This window comes from Caretta caretta, chromosome 14, assembly GCF_965140235.1.
Source record: "Caretta caretta isolate rCarCar2 chromosome 14, rCarCar1.hap1, whole genome shotgun sequence".
In the NCBI taxonomy this organism is placed as follows: domain Eukaryota; kingdom Metazoa; phylum Chordata; order Testudines; family Cheloniidae; genus Caretta; species Caretta caretta.
Window position 1 is genome coordinate 7,149,893 of NC_134219.1, and position 25,479 is coordinate 7,175,371.

The 25,479-nt window shown below is 41.2% G+C and overlaps 1 protein-coding gene across 7 annotated transcripts in view; it reads right to left on the reverse strand.

Annotated features, from left to right (window-relative positions):
* Positions 1-25,479, reverse strand: part of CEP112 (centrosomal protein 112) — a 361,941-nt gene that overhangs the window by 36,777 nt on the left and 299,685 nt on the right. For 5 of the 7 annotated variants that reach the window (XM_048817467.2, XM_048817466.2, XM_048817463.2 and 2 more), the window contains one exon: positions 22,166-22,230. In XM_048817467.2, the coding sequence (XP_048673424.2) occupies positions 22,166-22,230 (65 nt within the window). Of the gene's footprint in view, positions 1-20,287; positions 20,731-22,165; positions 22,231-25,479 lie in introns of those variants that run through there. The other 2 variants (XR_007352397.2, XM_048817464.2) reach the window with 2 other exon arrangements.

Genomic DNA, 25,479 nt, shown 5'->3' on the forward strand with positions numbered 1-25,479 from the left:
ATGTGATGCTATGGGCCAGATCCTCCAGCAATCTCAATTAATGCTATACTGAGCTCAATAGAGCTATGCTGATTTACACCAGTAGAGGATCTGTCTCTCATGTCTGATGCTGCATTCCTTGAAGTTCATGGGAGTTTTGGGGTGGTCAGAATTGGTCCCTAAATACATGAGCACTTCTACCTTCCCCCCTCCCCCCTGCACAAACGCACACCTATTCCGGCAGTCCGAGCCAACAATCAGCATATCAGGCTATTTTATTATTTACATAGCACTGTATAGCAGGGCTGAATGAGGATGTCCTTTTCCATGATGGCTTCCCTCTGGCATACGTAGAAGATTATATAATAAGATTGCACACGGTAAAGCCAACTCTCTGCAGGCCTTATTCTGCTTTAATACAGGGGATGACCCATTGTGTACTAAGACCTAAGTGTTCTCACTGAAGTCAATGGTAGTTGTGGCTACAACGTGCTTTATCTATTCATGTCAGACTAAAATTATACTTGAAACATTCTCCCCGGTTGTACATATTTGACAATGGTGTGCCATTTATAAGACACAAATGAACATGTTTAGGATTGTACATATCCAAGGGCATTTATGGGACAGATTCTGGACTCTGCTGCAATAGTGTAAATCCAGAGAAACCCCCATTGGCCACTGTGGAGTTACATATGATCTATGCTGGTACAAACAAGAGCAGGCATTTGGCCCTCTGCTAAAGTATCAGGTACAGTGGCCCCGGATCCTGCTTCCATTGAAGTGAATGGCAAACCTGCCCTTGAGTTGAGTAGGAACAGGATCCAGCCCTTTGTGATATTTGTGTGTTTTTCCTGCCAGCTGTGGTGCAGTGGTAAGTGCATGTTTAATTCAGTCACCATTCATGGTGTAAGGAGAACAATGAATGCGTCTGAGAGAATAATTGCCTCACTGCAGGAAGCTGGAGAGTTCAAGTTGGTTGGCACCTGGACGTTGAATCAGGCCTGGCTCCGATTGGCTATTGCCAGCTCCACAATGGTACTGAGCTGCTGGGGAGAGGGGTGCTTTCAAAGACACACAGCATGTTAACGCTGCCCACTGGAAAAGCCTTTTGCCAGGAATTGCTACAGCAAGCTTGAAACCCTGAGATCCAGGGGTTGGATCCCAGCATCCTTACTCCTGAAGGGCTGGCCCGAGTGAAAACTAAGGCCCTAATCCTGTGAGAGGCTGAGTACTTTCTGTGAAAATGTTAATCCTTCCCCTACTTTCATTTACAGCCGAGCATGCTCCCCGCCCATCCATTTCCCTTATCCAGGGCCCCATTCTACCCCCTGGAAAGAGATTCCCCTTTACAAGGTGCAGGGAAACGCCACGTTTCCACAGGCTGAGTTTACCCAGCCTCCTTTTGTCAGAGAGGGTGGGATCTTGCTCCCATCTGGGGGGCAGACATTGAATTTGACTCACTAAAATGACCTCAGAGCTGCATGGAATTTGGGAGGCCCTCAGAGGGCGGGAGCATCCATATGGAGGGTCCAGGATCTTGGCATAACTCCCAACTGCCTTGTGGTCCCTGCTGGCAGCTGTACTGAAATCCCACCCCCTCCACCACCACCGGACAAAAATGTGAGTGGCACAGGCCACATCTGCAATATATAAAAGGCTGCGCCCAGAGAAGGAACCATATTTCGCCCCAAACTTTGTGCACATTACTAATTATTTGTTAACCTAGTACCAGATATCACATTGTCGACCACATGATCGTTCATGCAGGGCTCGGATGGGGTCAGACTTTGAGCCACAATAAAGAGATGCCGACAAACCCGTTGCTCAAGTCCTGGCCTATGCTGTGTAAGGTCTATAATAACCTCCTACAGCTCATGCCTCACGGCATCGAGTGGAAATGCAGATCTATTTTTTGAAATAGGCATTTCAAAGCACTAGCAGCCGATCTTCATGCCATAAACATAATCTGAGGAGATGATCTCTCAAGACAGAGCTCTCTTAGACAGTGCATCTTGAGGGGCCAGGAGAAGCAGACAATTAGGTTTGTAAAAGGCTTTGAGAGTCGCAGCTGGAAGGTGCCGTATAAGCACAGAGGGCTGTTGTTAATTATTATGCTAATATATTGTGGGGTCAGGGCTTCTGAACTACACTATACACCAGTGTGTCTCAATCTTTTCCACACCGGGGACCCCCCCCCCGCAGTATCCTTTCCCCATCTTGTCAGGATCTAGCTGGAACTCTGCTCCCCTTTAGTAATATGGGAAAGGCAGGGTGATCAAGACCTCCACCTTAATCACCTCTGCTATAGACTCTTCCTTACACAGAGCTCCACCAAATTCGCTAGACATGGTTATAACACCATCGGTAGCTGTGTTTAGTATGGATGAAAATTTTGCTATAATATTGTTTGGAAAGTGTTTTTAGGAAGTGATACTGTACTATGGTGCCAACAGCAAGGTGGTAAACTCATCTCAACACAACCAGGTTGACAAACGGTTAATAGTATCTTCCTTTAAAGCCTGGGGCGGGGGGGGGGGGGGGAATGATCAAAAGGACCTAAGTCCAATTTCACAAGTGACACAGGAGCCTAAATCTCATTGAAAGTCACTGTGACTAAGGCATTTTTGAAAGTATACTCACTGTCCGCACAACAGAAATAACGATGGGTTTGAAATACAAGTCTGAGCAAAACATGATAGAATGCAGACAGCTCTTGGCTGTGTAGGCAAAAATAAATATATAAAATAAAGTAAAATAAAATAAAAATTGTAGTCATGTCAGAGAATTCTGTTTTAGCCTAAATATCTGCCAGGCTTGAGCCATGGTTCTCTGATATACTTATAACAGTTTGTTTTTCCTATCTACATAAGCAATAAAACATGGTTTGGCAGGAAAAAAAATGAATTACCATGGGGTGAATTGCTAGTGAGGAGCAGCTTGCATGGTGTGGAATGGCTGTTAATCTTATCTGTGTGTACAGTTTATATGAACGTTAAAGAACCAAAGCAGAGGGCACCAGCTGTTGCATTGTCTCACAAATACTCAGTCCCAGCATGGTGCTCTCTCTAAACTCTACGCTCTCACGTTAAACACAAATACTTTTCTGTGGATAGGCATAAAAAACGAACTGAAACATCAAGTGATCACTGATAGAAAGACCTAGCCTTAAGACACAGTTTTCTCCTATCTATCCAATGTCAGGCAAAATAGACTGACGAAGAGATTGGATGTAGAGATCGAGCTATAAAATTTGGATCTGGATCCAGATTTTGAAATCCCTTCCTGCCTTTGATTCAGGAGTTTTGGCTTATTCCATTTGAGAGGGACAGAGTCAGTCATGAAATTCATATCTCGAGTCCACACGCCACAAAGCATTTGCCTAGGTACTTCCCTGAACTGAGGCCAAAAGTTCAGGAGAATTCAGACCTGGGGTCTGGGTTCAGTCCCTTCTCTCGTACTTAGATGTACCAAGAACCATCCAGCTGACAGGTTTTGTTTGTTTGGATCGTTACCCATCTCACCATTCATACTTGCACTCACTTAATTACTCAAGGTGTTTGGATTTGCAGGAGAACATTAAGTTGTGAAGAGTTTCTATCAAAGAGGCCTTAGGGCATTCAAATCTGAGAGCTAAAAGTACCCAACAGGCATCAAAACCTGTAGCTGTTTTGAAAACACAGCTTCAAACGCACACTGGGTAGGGGAAAGGCTTTAACCTGACTGACTGGTCAACAATGCCCTCTCTGAAAGAATTCACTGTTACAAAGCCAGGCTGGGTGCAAGGTCAAGGACTGTGACCTTTCAGAGCATAAACAACAGAAGGAGCTGCAGGAAGTCCCTTGGCTGACATTTACAATGGAAGGTGATTTCAAGAATATTTTAACCACAGTTTTTGGGTTGACACCATGGAATTACTCACCATACTTTGAACTAGTTCCAGAGAGAAATTCTTCCCCTACAATATGCTTTATGGTCTGATCTCCAATCTAGTTTTAATTGTCCCGAGCAATGGAATAGTATATATACCTGATGCTTTAAAATGGCCAAAACTGGAAACAATTATGAGACAAATCAGCTGGGAGAAATAATCAAAACTCAAATATGTGAAAGATAATTGGGAACTGTTTAGGAACATTTTACTAGATACCGAAAAGCAACAATTTCACAATGTAGATAGAAGGTTACACTGATTATAAAACAGCCCACTTTAAACTCAATGTGAAAGCAGCAATAAGGTTTTGTGGATATATATGTATATACACACACACACACACACACACGCACGAGAGCAATGAATATAAATTAGAAGGTAAAGGTAGAAAATTGACAAGGGAAGAAGGAGAACACAAGGAGAAATCTACAAGTAAGAGGGAGTTTTTTAAGTATATCAGTAACAAAAAGAGCCTTAACAATGGTATTGGTCGATTACTAGACGGAAATGGTAGAATTGTTAATAATAATGCAGAAAATAAGTACTCAGTAAACATTTCTGTTATGTGTGTGGGGAAAAAACACACTGCACTGGTGCAGCTTTGCCGCTGTAATGCTTCAGTGAAGATGCTACTACATCAACGGGAGAGCTTCTCCCATCGGCGTAGTTAATACATCCCCACGAAAGGTTATAGCTATGTCGACAGGAGAAGCCCTCCCGTCAGCAGAGTGCTCTCTACGCTAGGGCTAGGTCGGTATTACTACTTAACTGTTTCAGAGTAGCAGCCGTGTTAGTCTGTATTCGCAAAAAGAAAAGGAGTACTTGTGGCACCTTAGAGACTAACACATTTATTTGAACATAAGCTTTCGTGAGCTACACGACAAAGTATCTGTCCCAAGGGACTACAATCTAAGGGATTTACCATCAGCAGCTGAGGAGGCAGGACATCTGGATCCTATTCTACAGTGCCAGTGACTTGATACATGGTCTTGGAGAAGTCACTTCCATCTTCTATACAATGGGGTTCATATTTACCCACCTTTGTGAAAAGCTTTGAGGTCTATGGGTACAAAATGCTATGCAAGTGCAAAGTGTTATCACTTGCACAAGAGAAATCTCATTGTGTATGGCTGAGGGCTGCAGAATCAAGATTAAAAGATGCTTCCTGGAAATTTGTGATGCAACCAGCATTTACTGTTGTAAGTTGATAGTGTAGGTCTGGCCTAAGGAGGATGCAAAACAGCAGCTGCTAAAATTAGTCATCTTTAAATCAACAGGTCCAGATAATTTGCATCCAAAGAGCTGGCTGAGGAGGTCTGTGGACCAATAATGTTGAATTTTAAGGAGTCTTGGAACACAGGGGAAGTTCCAAAGGAGTAGAAGAAAGCTAATGTGCCAATATTTAAAAAGGGTAGACAGGTTGACTTGAGTAGTATCCCAAATTTGATCCTAGACAAAATAATGAAATGGCCGATACAGGACTCCATTAATTAACATTTAAAGGAGGGTAATATAATAACTCAATCAGCATGGGCTTGTGGAAAACAGATCTTGTCAAATCAATTTTATATAATCTTTTGTGAGATGACAAGTAATGGTGTTGATATAATAAATTAAGATGTCTGTAAGGCTTTTGAGTTGGAACTGAATGACATTTTGACTAAAAAAACTAGAATAATGCAAAATCTATATGGTACGTATTAGATGGCTTAAAATGATGGAGAAATATCAAAATGCAACTGTGAATGGGGAATCAAATGGAAGAAAACATAATTACTCCAAGTTGGCAGATGACGCAAAGAGTGGGGGAGTGGTAAATAATGAAGAGGACTTGTCATGGATACAGTCCAACATGGATCACTTGGTAAGCGGGGTGCAAGCAAACAACCTGTGTTTCAGTATGGCCAAATGTAAGGCCATACATCTAGGACCAAAGAATGTAGGGCATCCAAACAGAATGGGGAACTCTATCCTGGGAAACAGTGACTGAAAGAGACTTGCGGGGGAGGGCTGTTATGGTAGATAATCTGCTGAACATGAGCGCCACTCCCCCATGTGAGGATGTGGCTAAAAGGGCTGATCATAGAATACCAGGGTTGGAAGGGACCTCAGGAGGTCATCTAATCCAACCCGCTGCTCAAAGCAGGACCAATCCCCAGTTTTTGCCCCAGATCCCTAAATGGCCCCCTCAAGGATTGAACTCGTGACCCTTGGTTTAGCAGGCCAATGTTCAAACCACTGAGCTATGAACGTATAAATAGGAAGATTGAGTAAGAGTAGAGAAGTTATATTACCTCTGTATTTCATAGAATTGTAGGACTGCAAGGGGCCTTGAGAGGTCATCTAGTCCAGTCCCCTGCACTCATGGCAGGACTATTATCTAGACCATCCCCTGAAAGGTGTTTGTCTAACCTGCTCTAAAAAATCTCCAATGATGGTCAATTTATTCCAGTGCTTAACCACCTTGATAGGAAGTTTTTCCTAATGTACAACCTAAACTGCCCTTGCTACAATTTAAGCCAATTGCTGCTTATTCTACCCTCAGAGGTTAAGGAGAACAATTTTTCTCCCTCGTCCTTGTAACAACCTTTTATGTACTTGTAAACTGTTAGCATGTCCCCGCTCAGTCTTCTCTTCTCCAGACTAAACAAACCCAATTTTTTCCATCTTCCCTCATAGATCATGTTTTCAAAATTTTTAATAATTTTTGTTGCTCTTCTCTGGACTTTCTCCAATTTGTCCCCCTCTTTCCTGAAATGTGGCGCCCAGAACTGGACACAATAGTCCTGCTGATGCCTAATCAGTGCGGAGTAGAGTGGAAGAATTACTTCTCGTGTCTTGCTTACAACACTCCTGCTAATACATCCCAGAATGATGTTTGCTTTTTTTTGCAACACCATTACACCGACACTGGTGTGACTGCTCCTGGAATTCGGTGGTCAGTTCTGGTAGCCACAATGCAAGGAAGATGTTGAAAAACTAGAAAGATTTCAGAGAAGAGCCACCAGTATAATTAAAAGATTGGAAAGCATGTTTTATATAGTGAGAGACTTGAGGAGCTCATTCTAGTTAGTTTATCAAAGGTAATGTTAAGGGATGATTTGATCACAGTCTATAAGAACCTACAGAGGGATCAGAAATTTAACAATAGAGGGCTCGTCAACATAGCAGACAAAGGTATAACAAAATCCAATGGCTGGAAGTTGAAGCTAGACAAATTCAGACTAGAAATAAGGTGCACATTTTCAACCATGAGGGTAATTAACCATTAAAACAATTTAGCGGGAGTTGTGGTGGATTCTCCATCACTAGCAATTTAAAAATCAAGATGTGATGTTTTTTCTAAAATATACACTCTAGTTCAACTACAGATATTGGACTTGAAACAGGAATTAATTCAGGAAAGTTCTATGCCCTGAGTTATGCAGGTCAGCCTAGATGTTAACAATGGTCCCTTTTTGGTTTAAAAATCTGTGAATCTAAGCTTCCGTCACTTCCCTTGGGGGATATTCCACTGTCTTTATATATATGAAATTCAGGTTACCATTCTAAATTACTTAGGGATTTATTGTTGTAAATTAAAAGAAAGTTGAAGACCTGTACTTCCAGTCCACTCTGCAGCCAGCACTCTGAAAGCGCCTACTCCTTGCATTTCAAAATAAGGTTTTCAATTTCAGTTTGGCATTTCTCAAACTTGTTCCACACAATGACCATCTGGCTGAAAACCAGCATCTTCTCCAACAGCAGCAGTGTGAGGTAGGGGCCCTACAGCTCCAAATCCTCTGGCAGTTTGCATCCTGCTCTAATGCAGGTTTAATAACCAAGTGAATACTTTTCAGTAAAAATCTGCACCTTTCAGAGACTGAACCAGACCAGAGAACTTTCCTTCCCCAGCTGAAGGAGCTAGCTTTTAAGTCTGAAAAGCAATCCAGCCCAGAGATGAATTAGGGACGGCACAACCCTGTATCCTTAGGCATGTCAGCCTAGGGTGGGCAGCCATTTGGACATTTCCAGATGGGAATCCTACCCCTAACGAACACATTTAATGCTCACACATGGTCTCTGGCTGCTCAAACCCATCTGTTAAGATGGCATCATGCCAACTTGCTAGTTGTTTGGATCTTTTCAGTCGGGGTAATGTGCCAGGAAGTGATGGGTTTAGTCAATCTGCTTAACACCGTGAGCGCTGCCTCAGTGGTCCCATCTACACTACAGTTTCAACTGTCTGTGGGCCACACATTACAAGATTGCGTGCATCAAATTTATAACAGGGTTTGGTGTTGCCTGCGGAGATGTGACCGAGCCATACAACAGGTATGTTAGGGAGGATGTGCTACAGCCCTTATTGGTTCCCTATAAAAAGTTAAACACAGTTTGAGCCCATCAGCGTACAGGCAAAACCAAACCATGAGTCCAGTCCTAGCAATACATGTCTATGTGATGTTGTTCCCACCTGTGCAGCCTCCCCTTGACTGGTTGCAGGATTGGGCCTCAATTGTGGGAAAACCCTGGGCATCCCAACACTACATTCCATTTATAACAGATGGGATCTTTGAGGAGGGGCCTTGTCGTGGGGTAAATACAGCCCATTTCCCCCCTTTTGGGAGGGTAAAGGGGGGTTATAGCCCTACAGCTAAGTCCACCTGACCATCTGTAGCCTCAGGGCAGTACGGCCTAGTGGCCAGAGTCAATATGACTGCCATTCCTCACAGGGCTGTGTGGCCTAATGCCAAAATCAATATGGTTGCCCTCTCTCACCAGACTGTTGGCCTAATGGATGGGCCAAGGGTAGTGATGTCCAGGGTAGGGGGACTGGGCCCTCCTTACTCCACTGAGTCCCAGCCCAGGGTCCTGTCAGCAGCAAGCATACTCACGACTGGGTCAGCGGGGATCCGATGGAACACACTGACCTAGTTCATGGTCCTACAACCAGATCACTCCCTAGTCCCCCTGGATTGCTTCCTACTCCATCTTCCAGTGGTGCAGTCCACCATTCTCTGGGGCTCTCCCAGGGTCTCCGGCCCGTGAAGCTTCCGATGGTTCTGACACCTCCGGGGGGTGTCCATAAGTAGCCAGGTAGCTGCCCAGATCTCAGTGGACTTGATCCCTGCAGTCTGTATGTATATAGGTTGCGATGTGCTTTAGGATCTCCCAGGAGGGAAGGTGCTATAGACATGCAGAATGTGGTTATTTGGAGGAGGATTCATTTAACTTTGAGAGAGAAATGTTGGGGCATATACAGGCTCTGGTTTATCCTCATATAAAGGCAGAGTGCCAGTCATGAAATTCAGCACTAGATTCAGAGCCCCTCTCAGGTCCCAGTTCAGCAAAGCACTTAAGCACATAGCTAAGAGCTTTGCCGAATAGGGATGGATTTATGCACAGGCTTAAGGTTAAGCATGTGGATAAGTGGTTTGCTGAATTGGGGGCCAAAGGTGCCCCATTAGATTCAAGCCAGCTCATCCTGCTCTCTTTTGTTTCCTGGCTGCCAAACAGCTAGTCCCCACTTTTATTGTTACAGGGTGGGGGAGAGGGAGAGCCCATGATTCTGCAGGTGCTTATTGTTTTTATAACCCCCAAAGTATTTGTATTACAAACTGTAACAACACTGCTGATTAATGGGATAGTTTATGCCTCCAAAAGAGCTGTCAGGAAGTATCATGTAAAAGATCTGCAGAATGGCTCCAAAGGAGGTGCCAGGGGACACTCTAGCCATAATGAATGGCTTAAAAAATGTGAAAATGGGTGTTTTGTGAAAATTGTTTATAAAATAGAAGTGCTGAGGCTGATGGCCCTGGAGACTGAGGTACAGCATGGACAGAGGCCGTGTAAGCGTCCTCACAGGGCCCTGCTCTGTGGCTCAGAGGGTAGTTCAGTTTCAATCACCCATTCAAATCTCCATTCTCTGAGATTTCAATAACCGGAGGGCTGGTTTGTGCCAACTGTGGTGATGGGTTCCATGACACGGACACTTGTCCAGTAAGGACTGGACCAGCCAGGCACGTCTGTAACAGCTTAGAGCAGAAGGAGTGGTTGTATATTGTTCCATGACAGTTTTCTCTTGTGTGTGGTTTTTTTGGTCCCCTGGTTTTAATGCAGTTTAAATACAGCCACAAAAGAGATGCCACTATGGGGCATATGTGACTCCCAGCTAAACAGAAAGCCATGTTGTTATAGGGGTGTGTATTCCTGTGTCTGATACCAGCCAGAAGGGTTGGCCTACGACCTTATGTTTGAAAAGCTAATCTTACAAGAGAGTTAGAGGCGCATGTGCTTAAAACAGAAAGCAGCAGGCTAGATTTGATGAACGCTGGAGTGAAATACATGCCATTGAACTAAGTTTCAGTGAATTCGCTTTTCTTCTTTGGAGTGAATGGTGAAAGGATCAGCCTGGCACGAAGGAAATGTCAGCATCACCTTGGTCTTGTGTGACGAGGAGCGGAGGGTTGTAAATACGATTCCGTGGTACAGACTCTGTGCAACACACCGCGTTTGTGTGACTTTTATGACAGAATATCGTCACAGCACGAAAGTGAGAATGAAACCAAACAAAGAGGACAAGAAGGGAGATTGCATGGTATGTCCAGTGTGTATATCCACAAAGCCCATACAGTCCTGGGGCCTTAACATTTTAATTATACATTTTACAAGGGCTCAGTATTGTTCACTGGAAATCACGCTGCTGGAGAGGTGACCTTTTAAAGTTAGAAGGATAGTTTTAAGCAGCCTCAGGCCAGGTCTACATTACAATATTTTGTTGGCACAGCTATGTCGGTGAGGGATGTGAAAACCACCCCCCCCACCCCCCCCAGCGGCCACAGATACACAAACCTCCCCAATGTAGACACAGCTATGTTGATGGAAGAGTGCTTCTGTGGCATAGCTAATGATGTTTGGGGAAGAGGTGTTACTATGCTGACAGAAAAACTCCATCTGTTGGCATAAGCTGCGTCTACACTAGGGGGCTCTGCTGGTATAGCTATACTAGCAAAGCATTTGTAGTGTAGACAAAGCCATTATCTGCAGCTCCTCTCTCTTCCAGAGCGAACTTCAACTGCCCACTACTGGGCTCAGAAATTTTTTTTGTATTAAAGCTAATGTTAAAAAAATTATGTTAATACATAGGTTGAGAAAAGAGCGTCTGTACATCTGGGTATAGTGCTTATATTATCCACAAATACAGAGTTTGTTTTTAAAAGTCATAAGATACATAGAGTACATAATCAGCAATAACCCAAATTTAGGTGAATAAATTTAAGAATACAGTTTAGATATTAGCATCCAAGTATTCGGGTGCGTCACTCATGAGAAGTTGTACAGAGATTTGGTTGTGAGTATCGATGACTGGAGATTGTCCCTCATTAATTGAGAATTAGGGTAGGGTGTCCATTTGAATTGAGCTGTAGCTCATGAAAGCTTATGCTCAAATAAATTGGTTAGTCTCTAAGGTGCCACAAGTACTCCTTTTCTTTTTGCAAATACAGACTAACATGGCTGTTACTCTGAAACCAATCTATCAAATAGGGCAGTAGTCCAATCCCTGAATTGGGAGTGACTTCTTCAATAAACTGGACTGTCCCCTTTGACGAATTTTCTTCCCAAACCAAATTAACTCTTGAGGCCTGATCCAAAGCCCATTTAAGTCAATGGAAAGTGTCTCATTGACTTCACAGAGTTGACGAAAGCAGATAAGATATAAACAAGAGACACAGGGTGACCAGATAGCAAGTGTGAAAAATCAGGACACAGGGTGCGGGTAACAGACGCCTAAATAAGACAAAGTCCCAAATATCTGGACTCTTCCTATAAAATCAGGACATCCTGTCACCCTAAACAGAGCAGATGGAGTGGAGGGGAGTGAGACATTAAATGCGTGGATACAATTGGCTTCCTCTACCCTGCTTCACATCGGAAGAGATAGGGTAGAGAAAGAAAAAAAAAATGAAATCAAACTTTCACTCCATGGAGTTCCCAGGGATAGTTTGCAAAAACTGTTGATTAATTTGGCTTCTCTGGGTATGTTGCAAATTGGTGCTGACTGCACTCTCCGTCAAGGACTGGAATTTCAAAACCATTTCCTTGAGAGTTCCCAAAAGACTCATGACAAGGCTGTCAGGCTTGCTCTGCTGGCTACTATCAGTGCTCCATCTTTGTGGTGAGATTTCATGTCTGACTAATGGGACCCACCTCGCAACTTTCATACTGTTAATTGGAATTAAAAAAGAGGAAAAGCACACACTGCACAATTACCTGACAATGAGGTTCTTGGCCCTCTAATTCTGCCATTTTTGAGTGCTCTTTGTAGCTGCTTTTACCACCTCATTACCTTGTAGCTGGGGTGGAGCATTTCATTTAATCTTTCCGTAACTTCTGTTTCCTTTTGGGAAATCTTTAGTTGTGCAGAACTGTCTACTGTTTGTATCCTAATTGGTGCTGGGTTTTTGATGCTTTGTGCTGAGTCATGGAACTTCAGACCAAAGTTGCTCAGAGTTTCTGAGAATTGACTCTACAGACCTGACAGCTGAGAAAACGGAAGACTGTTCTTTCATTATTTCTGGCCTAGGCACACATGGGATGTGCTGGGAATCATTCAAAAAGGCCTGATTTTGTGAAAATTCCACTCGGATTTGGACTCTGTGTGGGGTTTGGATAAATCCACATAAGCTTTGGTGAAGCCTTTGAACTCAATCATAGAAGTTTTTGAACTTCATCCATAGCTACTTTTAACTAGTGGTGTCATTGCAACTATATACTAAATTAACAGGGGCTTTGAAACCCTAAAATACTAACTCCTTAACACAGATTAACAGTTTTGAGCTATTACAGGCAATCATGCTAGAAGAAATAAATTATCAGTGCGTGGCGCTTTCGGAAGATATGTCTACACTGCATTTTAAAACCCATGGCAGCAAGTCTCAAAACCCAGGTCCTACTGACCCAACCCCTTCCCTGGGCTTCAGAGTCGGAGCCTGAACATCTACACAGCTGTTTTTAGTGCTGCAGTGGGAGCCATGCATGCTGGAAGGTAAAGAGTCGGGCTGTCAGAGTCACTCCTTTTAAAATGTAGTGTCGACATACCCTGAGCGTTTTATCTGATTTAAAAAAAAGGAGTACTTATGGCACCTTAGAGACTAACCAATTTATTTGAGCATAAGCTTTTGTGAGCTACAGCTCACTTCATCGGATGCATACTGTGGAAACTGCAGAAGAGATACCGTGCCCTCAATGACCTTTATCTTTCGAGGAGCCAACTGAGGATCAGGTTTCTAACAATGTAGCAAGCCATTCTGTAGTTAAATTTTTTGGTGATTTACCTCCTTTGGTGTTCAGAACACTTAGAAGAAGACATGAAGAAGGCATTTAGCTGAAACATTTGTCTACAGATTTGCTTCATTCATTCGTTTTTAAAATTCACATGGTGGCAGTTTAGTATTTATTTATCTGAACACTGAACACAGGTGTGAATGTCCGCAACTCCCCAGTGAGGTAGCGCAGTGCTATTATCCCCAATGTACAGAGGGGAAACTGAGGCACAGAGTACACTAGACCTCATGCACGTGTATGTATTGCAAAAGTGAACAGGTGGTTGAGCTCAGCTGGAACAGTAAGAACATAAAAATGGCCATACTGGGTCAGACCAAGGGTCCATCTAGCCCAGTATCCTGTCTTCCGACAGTGGCCAGTGCTAGATGCTTCAGAGGGAGTGACAGAACAGGACAATTCATCAAGTGATCCATTCCCTGTTGTCCAGTTGCAGCTTCTGGCAGTCAGAGGTTTAGGGACACCCAGAACATGGGGTTGCGTCCCTGACCACTGTGGCTAACAGCCATTGATAGACCTACCATCCAGGAACTTATCTAAATCTTTTTTAAACCCAGTTATACTTTTGGCCTTCACAACATCCCCTGGCAACAAGTTCCACAAGTTGTGACTATGCATTGTGTGAAGAAGTACTTCCTTATGTTTGTTTTAAGCCTGCTGCCTATTAATTTCATTGGGTGACTCTTGGTTCTTGTGTTATTTACCCATTCAGAAATAACTTCCCTATTTGCTTTCTCCATACCATTTGTGATTTTATAGACTTCTATCCTATTCCCCCTTAGTCGTCTCTTTTCTAAGCTGAATAGTCCCAGTTTTTATACTCTTTCATCAGATGGAAGTTGTTCCATGCCCCAATCATGCTCTGTATGTTTCCGAATTCTAATATATCTTTTTCGAGATGGGACAACCAGATCTCCATGCAGAATTCAAGGTGTGGGCATAACATGGATTTATATGGTGGCATTATGATATTTTCTGTCTTATTATCTATCCTTTTCCTGATGGTTCCAAATATTCTCTTAGCTTTTTTGACTGCTTCTGCACATTGAGCAGGTGTTTCAGAAAACTATCCACAATGACTTTCTGAATGGTAACAGCTAATTTAGACCCAATCCTTTGTATGTATATTATGTTTTCCATTTTGTTGCCCAGTCACCCAGTTTTGTGAGATCCCTTTGTAATTCTTCACAATCAGCTTTGGACTTAACTATCTTGAGTAATTTTGTATCATCTGCAAACTTTGCCACATTGCTAATTACCTGAACAGCACTGGTCCCACTACAGATCCTTCCTGCTATTTACCTCTCCACTGTGAAAACTGACCATTTATTCCTTCCTTTGTTTCCTATCTTTTAACCAGCTACTGATCCATGAGATCCCTCTATTAGTCAGGGGCATGAGGCATTCTTAGTGGAGGGCACCCTGAAACTTACTATCCCCCTTTAGAGCACATGGCAAAACCTGTCTAAAAGTCTTCTTCGTTAGGAGAGGAGTGAGGTGAGGTGAGGTGTGGTGGGGGAAGGGAGATCTCAGGCTTTGTGGGCTGGAGAGCACTTTAATGTTGGCACTGGATCAAAGGGAGTTTGTAATCTTTGAAAGCACAGTATTACATTCTTTATGCACTCAAAGCTTGGGATAGGAGCAGTGATTATGCTAATTTATTTACATATGTAAGTGCACACACACATGTACAATTTAGCACTTCTATCTTCTTTCCATCTGAAGATCTCATTGTGCTTTATAAACATTACTTTAGCCTCTCAATCTCTTGGAAGAGGCGACTGTTCTCATGTTTAAACAACATGCCGACTGAGTCTGTGGCAGTTCGGAACAGGATCCTGCTCTCCCAGTTCTGTGCCTTAAACACAAGACCACCCCTACCTATAAAACCAACTATGGAAAAGTGTTCAGAGTAACAGCCGTGTTAGTCTGTATTCGCAAAAAGAAAAGGAGGACTTGTGCCACAAGTACTCCTTTTCTTTTTATGGAAAAGTGAAGTACCATCTACTATACTGGGGGGAAGCCCAGTCTTACGTATATATTTGAGAGAGGCCTGTTTGGAATATGTTTCCACTGACCTATACATCCACGTCTGTACTGAAATGTCAGCTCATTCAACACCAGTGAAGCAAATTAGTAGAAGACAAGTCAGCGTACCAAATAAATGCCAAGAGACGTAAGGATATTCCTGAATACAATTAAACACAGCCCGCATAAAGATTCAGGCTCCAACTTTTTTGAGGGTGTGTGTTCATGAAATACTAACGGGGCCATTAACTTAACAAACATGAGCCGCCCCAATCATTCTCTTATAAATCCTCTGGCTTATTTCCTTGTTCCAGGAAGCCCTATTTGAAGAAAGGGACTTTATTCCATTTTATGCAGAGATAATGGGTGTCAGTGTCAAGAGAACAAACCGGTTAGTTACGAAGTCCAATTTGTGTGTTGTAGGTTTTGCTCCTTGGTCCACTGACGTTCATATTAAAACTCTTATGGGTCTTCAGCTGGGCCAAGCTTTTGCCCTTCAGAGTAACCATCAATCAATCAGTCCAGTTACCGTGCTGTTTGGAATCCTTAGTATATGCAGCCCAAAAGGCACTGAAGGGATTGTACAAGTACAACTAGAGTATATAGGAAAACTTTACCCTAATGCATAATCTTGAATGATTTCCTTGGTCCTTGAGATACAAATGTGAGTATCTGCAATGTAGCCGCTGTGCTGTGTTGTTGATTTTAAGTATTAGAGCACACCCTGTTGTAACCCTGTGCATTTTACATTGCATTTTGCTGGGCAGAGGATTTCCCGCCTGTTGAAGTAGTGGTGGAGACATTTTAAATTTATATTCTTCCCCTCCCACTGAGCTCTAGGCCTCTAGAACATATGGAATAATGATGAGTCAGCCTAAGAAGGGGCCCTTTTATATACATGATATTGTTTCAGGCTAGCATTTTCAAGTGTCTAAATCTCACTGAAAATCAATGTGGTTTGGCCCCTCACCTCCCTTTGAAAATCCCAGCTTTAATGTTAAATATATATTGGTCCGTGAGAACAGAAACTCCTGGTACTATCAACAATAAAAAGTTCAACAGATGTTGGGAAGTGGAGAGGTAGGAAGGCTAAGCAGTTTATAATGCTGAAGTGTAACTAATGAAGGCCTCAGGCCTGATTCTGATACAGTTTACACTAACACCATTTTAATTCAAGTGTAGCTCCACTGCCTTTAACAGAGTTACTTCTTTACTTTACTACTAGAGTAAATTCTGATTTACACTAGAGTAAGAGAGATAAGAACCAGGCCCCACGCCTCTAATGCCAGTGGCTAAACAACTGATCAGCATGTGCTATCATAGCGTACAATGCGGCACTTATTGGCAGAGATTGGTTCATTAATGGCTATTGGTAGAAATAAATTGATCTGTCTGATGGTTTACCACCACCTGTTCTCTGATTGTTAATATCCCTTTGATTATTTCAAAGATTTTGAGTATAAACGTGTCAAATGAAAATTCAAGTTCCTTTGCTGTGAATAACAGAATTATGAGAAGTCACACAAAATTCTCCATTCCCCCATATTTTATCAGTGTCCCCTTGAAGCAAGAAAAGCACGCAAAATCTGGTAACCAAGCATAGCAGTTCATAGGGTAAAACCTGCATCAAGAGAAAGATGGGGATCTGAAATACTCACAAATAGGAAAGCAGGTGCAGTACACAAGACCTGCACTCCTTTATGTTATGGTCCGCTATAATGAAACATATTGATCATGTTGTGGCAACAAATGGTAAAAAAAAAAAAAGACATTTTGAAATGCAGACTTGGTGGTCCAGCTTATACATTACTCCAAATTCTCAAACTTCACATATAACGACTGTGTAATTGCTCTGTAAGAGACTGATCCTACAAAGTTATCTGCGTGCTCTCATGTGAGAGCACATTTGCAGGATTGGGCCCTTAATCAGTCCCCTCAATGCTTATCATCCATAAAAGTAATTTCAAATGTAGGAAAAAAAGTTTTACTTAATTATCTTCTTTTCCTGGTTTGAACTGACCAACTTTGTGTCTTTCACGGGCTTTATCAAAGAAGCCGCCAGCACAAGAGTACATTTCATTTTAAGTGCGCTTTAGTTGGTGGATTTAAAACTGATCATGCATTTTAGTTTCAGTAACTTGCAATTTCTGCACTCTTTGATAATGCACTTTAAAGAAAAAACCTTCTTTAATGACAAGGTTTAAAAGAAATGACATTTCTGAACAAAATATCAAAGCTGAGAAAAGACCGTTCTTTTTTTAAAAAAAAGAAAGTATGAATTAAAATGACCTTGTGTTCTGAAACTTTTTCATATGATACTTGATGTTCTATCTTCTCTTTCTACCATCAGAATGAGACCTAGTAAAATTCATTAGCGCCTAGTGCCTTCAGTGAATTGTGATTTGCATTAAGATAATTTTAAAAATCAAATCCCTGCTACATTCTCTATTAAGACTGCTTATCACTGCGGCTGTATATGTTTTTTTTAAAAAAAGAGATTACTGTAACTTTTAACACTACAGATATTAGTGACCACAGATATTTTCTTCCGGTCACAGTAAGTCTTCTCTGTTAGGAGCACAGCCACTTCTCAGTTTGAAACAGCATGAAACACTGAAGTTGTTTGCATAGGATATAGGCAAGTAGCAGAAGAGCTTCCGTTATGCTGGGGGAAAACAAAACAAACCCTTACAACTAAAGCTCTGTTGTAGAACAAAGCAAAGGGGTTTGATGGTGCGTGGGGGTTCTATCCCTTTTCTTCCAACTTTAAGAGAAATAAACATTTGTTACATGTATCAGAAGAACTGTAAGCGGCAGTGAAACAAAGTTTCACCTTGATAAGGGCAAGGACTCCCTCACCACAGGTGAATGATTTGATGTCTTTTTTTTTTTAATTATTTGTGTGATTTTTACACAGAATTAAACAATCATCTTTTCTACTGAAAAAAATCAGTAAAATAATTATGCACAAATACAGCCGTAATCAAGCCACAAAGAAGCCTGTTTACTGTGTGGTAATGAAATCAGCCACTTTCAGCTGACAACTCTTTTGCTAGAAAGTGAACCTCGGGTAAAGGGCCTTGACTAGCCAGTCAGCAGTAAGAGTTACAAGCCGTGAAACCAACTGTTACCTGATAGTTAATTACATCCCGGTGTGATACTTCTTGATCATGTACCAATTACAGGGAAGGCACAAACCTCAACTTTTTTTAAATGTAAGAAATGTTTAAAAAAATTATAGCAATTCATTTTATGGGGTGAACCCCAGGACCTGGTTTAGTTTACCGCTGGCCTCCATAGTACTTTCTCCGTAAGGGGAGATCATCTCAATTCTGAAACACTCAAATTGACCACTTTCTGCTTTTCTCCCTCATTCTTAAACTGTTTGTTGAGATCATCACTGATGTTAGCAACCCATTTCCTTAGTACATAATGAAATTCAGATCTGCATTGTTAGTCTACTCAGGGATCCATGTGCAACGGAGGTTATGTGCATTAGTTTCGCTACTCCACTGATTTCAAGAGCCCTATAACCACTCTGATAGGTGCAAAAATATTAGCAGCATGCTAATCATCACTCATCTCATTTCACTTGTGCTTGGGAAAAGAGGTTTCATCACAATAGATGCTTCTATTTCAGATCCAACACAAAGCAATTTACAAAAGCTAATCCACTCAGTTCAGAATCTGCAACTCAGTGAACTCTTGAAATTTCTTCTGAAGAGCTGAATTAATGTTGCCATATGTCTTTCTGAGTAAACAGTTTTTAATTTTTCTACCCACAACAAATTAAATGTATCTTGGCACATCACTCCTAGTAAAACACACCATCGCCCAAGGCAGCGCTTAGTGGCACCTGCTGCATCACTTCTCTGATGATCTGAGAGCTCTGAAGAACCTTTATCCATAAGCAATGGGATCACTAATTGATTCAGAGAAGGTAGAAAACCTATAGCTCAGCCACAGATGGGCACAGGCCAGGACCAGCCTCACAATTAACAAAGCACCAAGCAAAGGTGGAGAGGTGATGTGTGGAACGGGAGGGTGAAATCTGGCAGAAAGTTGCCTCTCCCAATGGTCCTGCTGCCAAGAGGTGAGGGTGGGTGTAATCTGGTCTGCCAACAAGTTTCCTCCCTCATTTATGTAGATGCCAGAAGGGAGATGATACTGGAGCAGCCTGTGAGCTGAGGGCTCAGCATGTATGCCACAGTGCCCCTAGAGGTCAGTTGCATGGCTGTTGCTTAACAACACAGCCCTTTTCATCATCAAATCTCTTTACAAATAGCAATACATTAATGCTCACACCACCCTTCTGAGGAAGGTATCCAAGGATTATCATCACCATTTATCACTGACAGGGAGAAGTTCAATAACTTGCCCAAGGCCATTGTCAGTAAATTCTTGTCTCCATATCCTGTGTCCAGACCACTAACTGTGTCATGTTTGCCAGAGATACACAGAGGGAAAAACAGCTGGTTTCTTATATTCCCCACTTTTCAGTTTGTGGATTAAAACCAGCTAGTAATGGCCATTCTTGAACAATATGAACAACAGAAAAGAAGAACCCAAGTTTACAAGCTGATGAGTGCCTCCAGGTAGGTGCTGTGTGCTCTCAGCTTCCATTACTTTCAATGTCTCAGAGCCTATAAGCACTTAGGCACCTGCTAAGGTTTAAGCACATAAGTAGCCCCAGTGACTTCAATGGGACTACTAAGATACTTAAAGTTAAGCACATATGTTTTTGCAGAATAGGGGCCCTTATTTGCCTCTCTTTTCAAAATACACCACATAATTCAATGCATTTTCATAGAAAAGAACCCTGTCCTGTGGCTGCCTAGCCTGTGTCATGCCTACTGATGGCCATTAATCAGAAGAGTGACTAAAGGCAGCACTTGTGAAGTTTCCATAGTTGGAACAGGATTTTTCCCTGTGAATACATCACGGTATGTAAAACCCTCACAAACATCATGACTATTTCAGCAAATGAAATGTTCAGGGACCACAAACAATGTCAAAACAAAAAAGTACAAAAGAATATTTTAATATTATGTAAACATATGAACATGAAAACAATGTAAAATATGTTTTTAAAATATACTGAATAATAATAATAATAGAAACATGATTTTATCATGTATAAAATTGAATAAAAATGATATTAGGAAGTGATAGCAAAACCAATAGTCGAGGGAATTTAGTTTCGCAGTAAGTAAATTGAGCACACACAAAACACAATATATCAAAATTGTAAATCTGTAATAAGATAATGGTAAAAAATAATTCAAGTAAGATACAACTCAAAAAACTCTAGCATGAATGATGAATGTGCTTTCATGAGCTTAATTACATTTTCTGTGCTAACAAAACAGCCACTGATCTCACAGTTTAATTTACAAGATCCAAATCTTCAAACCTGCTGAAAGAAGTCCATTTGTCACTTGAACAATTTCCTCTGCTCCAGCAGTTACCTAAAATTAAAATGTTCTCCTTAGTTATATCTTACTATTATTTGTATTAGAAAGTGCTCATAGGCATGAATCAGGATCAGGCCTGTTTATGCTACACATTGAACACATATATATATTACATTCAGTCCCTGCACTGAACAGCTTATCAAGTATCCTCAAACACTGCACAACATTAACAAAGAAGGGTCTGCTAATGAATCAGTGTGAAGATAATACTTCCCTCTGCTCCCCCTTGACTCCCTCCAAATGACCATGAATTTAGTCTTGTGAAAGATTCTGGCCTGATTCTCTGTTAACCACAGAACAGGCTGTAGCAGTACAAACTTCTCCAAACTAGGCTGCCAATGTGGTTTAACCTTAGGTATAGCCATTGGAATACAATAGTAAAGTTAATTTTCCTACCCTTCTCCTCTATTAAGAATGGCACTAAAGTCATTACACACAAGCCACATTCAAATGTGTTATTCAACTTTTGGTCAGTAGTGCCCTGGATCTAAACCTATGACTGGATCTATAAACCATTACCAATCTTTTAGCCAGCTAGTACTCTGTGTGAAAACACTGACTGGCTGTCTCAGTGGAAACTTTTGGGCCAAAAGCATTGCTGTGTAATTCCATTGCTCGCAAAAAAAATACACTGAATCAATGTTTATCTGACAATGGCTCCTATAATACCAGGTACAGAACAAAAAATCTCAGGGAAACAATGTGAACACACACACACACACACCTGTACATATTTTATCATCAGTCTCAGTTATAAATATCCAGAATGTTAAGAAGTCCTTTTAACATTCATATTTTCAGACTAGTTTTTATATCTTACATGGTTTTCATTAAAATATCTGCTATTTATATGTGCACATCCTGTTCTTTGCAGAAATCCTGCTGTGAGATATACAATTATCAATGAACCCTATAAGGCCAAAAAAACCTCAACGACCTTGCTTGGAAGTTTCCTTTTTCCCAATCATCCAGGTGAATCATTTACTGTAAGGGCACAGAGAATCTTTTTATTGTTGTTGCAACACTTGTAGTCATTTATTTTGGATGGTGTACATGTCTGAAACAAAGCTAAAGATCCTGTACTTTGAAGCTGTAAGCTGTAATATTCAGAACTGCATCATCGTTTTCTATCTTTAAAAGAAGGCAGCATCACCGCAGACCTGCAGCTGTGCACTGTTTCATCATGAACATGGAGGCAAGGCCCAGACTTGTATTGCACCTGCAAGTTCTCTAATCTTGCTCTAATAGCACTGACTAAGCATTGTGGTTAGAAGAGCTGAGTAACTTCTCAAAGACAGCTTGTTTACTGAAAATAAGGTTCTTTTTAAAGTGCAACCATATTTAAGCATTTTAATTAAGTGGTAAAACTTCAATAGCTGAGACCCACAGGTGTGAAATGGTACAAATTGAGGAGAAGACACTCATTTACCTTCTGGTGTGGTACACATTCAGTTCTTCTTGTAGGACAGATGCTCTCTTCTGCAGAAAGTTTACCTACAAAATACAGCCCATATGAAAGTGGAGTATAAAATCTTAATGAATCAATTGGTACTTATTTCACAGAGGCTGACTTTACTGTCTAAAGCCCAGTTTATGCTGGCGAGAGAAATCTCAATAGCACCTTAGTCGTGAGCTGGATTTAAGCAATGATGCTTGACCGAAAGTTGCTAGTGTGGTTTCCCTGGCCTGTGTACTCACAGCATTAATCCTGCACCCTATACACTCAGTCAGAAGCCAAAACAGCCACGATAACTTTTTGGACTCAGAGCTATACTGGATAATGTAGCATGTGGACTAAACATGGGACTGAGAATCTGAGTTTTAATCCCAGCTCTGACGCTAAGTCAGTTCACTTCTCTACCTCAGTTTCCTTATCTGAAATATTGTGAAAACAACATTCCACTTTCTCACAGGGTGTGTGAGAGAATTAATGCTTATATTATGTAGCACTATCATGTTAGGACAGCTTACAAAGAGCTCATGGGGGTGGGCAGTGAACAATTGTGCAATGCATTTTAAACTTTACTAAAGTTTTAGAAAACTTTGCTGAGCAGTGAATATTTGTTCATTTTTAACAGTTCTTGGTTTGTCACCCCCCCAGGAACAATTAATAATCCTGACAGGTGTAAGGATTCCACTGCCGTTCTCCTCTGATGTTTTCAGACTGGAATTTCAACAATTTTCAAAGACAAGGACACCTGTGCTTTAGAAGAGAACCCTGCTTACTGAATGGTTTGTGACTACTGTATACTGCTGCAGATGAAGCCAGCAGCTACGTGTTTGTGCGTTAACACCCAGTTTTAGGAGTCTGGAGTTACTTTTAGTCCTTTGAAATGCTGCTGATCCTAAAAGAAGCCCTGCAGGTGTATATCAGTTTCAATTTTAAAAAACAATACTCACTGTAAAGTGAAGTATTCTTATATCTGTTCCAATGGAATGCTTCCTACCAGACAAAGTTAACAGTAAACTAAACTTTTAATTGGCCTTTTACTATCACCTGGAAATAGATCATCCTGGTAGATCCTTAACCCTTTATTGGTCTGCAATGACTTTAATCAGATTAAATATCAGTACCACTGGAAATTCCTTTACATGCAATAAATAAATATCTGCAATCGACTATTAACTTGTGTCACCTTTAGCATGTGGGACTATAAAGCTCTCTCTTATGGAAATGTCATATTTCTGTTAAAGACAGACATTGCCAAGGGAAATTCCCATGCATAGCAAAAAATGTTACAAACTAACTTTTATAAACAGAGAATGTAAGTAAATTAAACTAACAACCATTTCCAGGGAGAGAGATGGACGATGTGGTTCTATTTAATATCTTATGTAAAACTATAAGCGGTTTTATGATTTTAAGTAACGACCTCATTTCAAACAACATTTTACCAAATAAATCCAAGCCAAAAAAAGTTGACTTCTGCACAAAAAAAACTCGCTTAACAACTCAGATAGCAGTTTAACCTTTCATTCCCCCCCCTCCCAACCTTTGGCATTTCATGAACATATGCATGTCTTGGCATTTCAAATGATTCCACATGGATTATGAATGGCTCCTGAAGGATTCTGCTATCCAGAGTGGAGTTTGTACATCACATCACCACCATACACAGCGTACCCTTATAAACTCAAAGAAATGTAGGGTGGAAAGGATCTAGAAGTCATCTAGTCCACCCCCGCGCTTAGGCAGGACCTAGTGTACCTAGACCATCCCTGACAGTTTTTTGTCTAACCTGCTCTTAAAATCCTCCAAGATTTGAGATCCACCATCTTCCTTTGTACCCTATTCCAGTATTTAGGATGTTTTTCTTAATTTCTAACCTAAATCTCCCTTGCTGCAGATTAAGTCCACTTCTTCTTGTCCTGCCTCCAGTGGACACGGAGAACAATTGATCACAGTCTTCTTTATAACGACCCTTAACATGTTTGAAGACTTATCTGTTCCCCCCCTCAGTCTTCTTTTCTCAAGACTAAACATGCCCAGTTTTTAAAATCTTTCCTCAAAGGTCAGGTTTTCTAAACCTTTTATCATTTTTGTTGCTCTCTCTGGACTCTCCTCAGTTTGTCCATGTGTTTCCTAAAGTGCGGCACCCAGAATTGGATACTACTCCAGCTGAGGCTTCACTGGCGCCTAGTGGAATGGAACAATTACCTCCCATGTCTTACCTACAACATTCCTATGAATACAGCCCGGAATATCAGCCTTATTTGCAACTGCATTACATCAGTGACTCATACTCAATTTGTCATCCACTATAACCTCCAGGTCCTTATCAGCAGTACTACTTCCTAGCCAGCTACTGTGCATTTTCCTTCCTCAAGGCAGTACTTTGCACTTGTCTTTATTGAATTTCATCTTGTTTCATTTGTTACGTTAATTTTGAAATCTAATCCTGTTCTCCAAAGTGCTAGCAACCTCTCCCACCTTGGTGTCATCCACAAATTTCATATGTATATTCTCCACTCCACTGACCAAGTCATTAATGAAAATATTGAATTCTGCTGGACCCAAGATTGACCCCTGCGGGACTGCACTAGATACACCCTCCCCTGTAGACAGTGAACCATCGTTAATTGTGCTGATTATGGTCGTTCAACCAGTTCTGCATACTCCTTATAGTAATTTCATCTAGATCGCATTTCTCTTATTTGCTTATGAGAATGTCATATGGGGCTGTGTCAAAAGCCTGGCTGAAATCAAGATACATCACATCTGCTTCCTAACTATCCACTACCCAGTAGCCCTTCCAAAGGGGTAAGGGTTTTTTTTTTTTTTTTTAAACATGATCAGTCATTGGTTTAAAAAAATGACATTTAACAGTTTGTCTTCATCTTTACTATTCTTACTTCTAGGGCTGCAATTCAGATTAATTTACAGTTTCATATATTTTAAGACAAGAAGGAACCATCTAGTTTTATCTAACACATAACACAGGTCTTAGAATTTCCTGAGTTAATTCCTGCTGCAAATCCAAACTAAAATGCTGTGTGTACCAAATCAAATGTCTTTGACAAGATATTATATCAACGCTATTACCTTTATCAACCAAACTTGGAATTAATTCAATGGACTTTTGAGGCAGTACCTAAAAAAGCAAAGGGCTGCTTTATTATACAGGCTGCAAAGGAAACAAAGAGTCCCCCAGGGCATGGCGAACAGAGTTTCTTCTGAAGAAACACTGATAATAGATAGTTGCTAACCATACTCTGTCTTCAGCAGCATATTCTTGGGAAAGA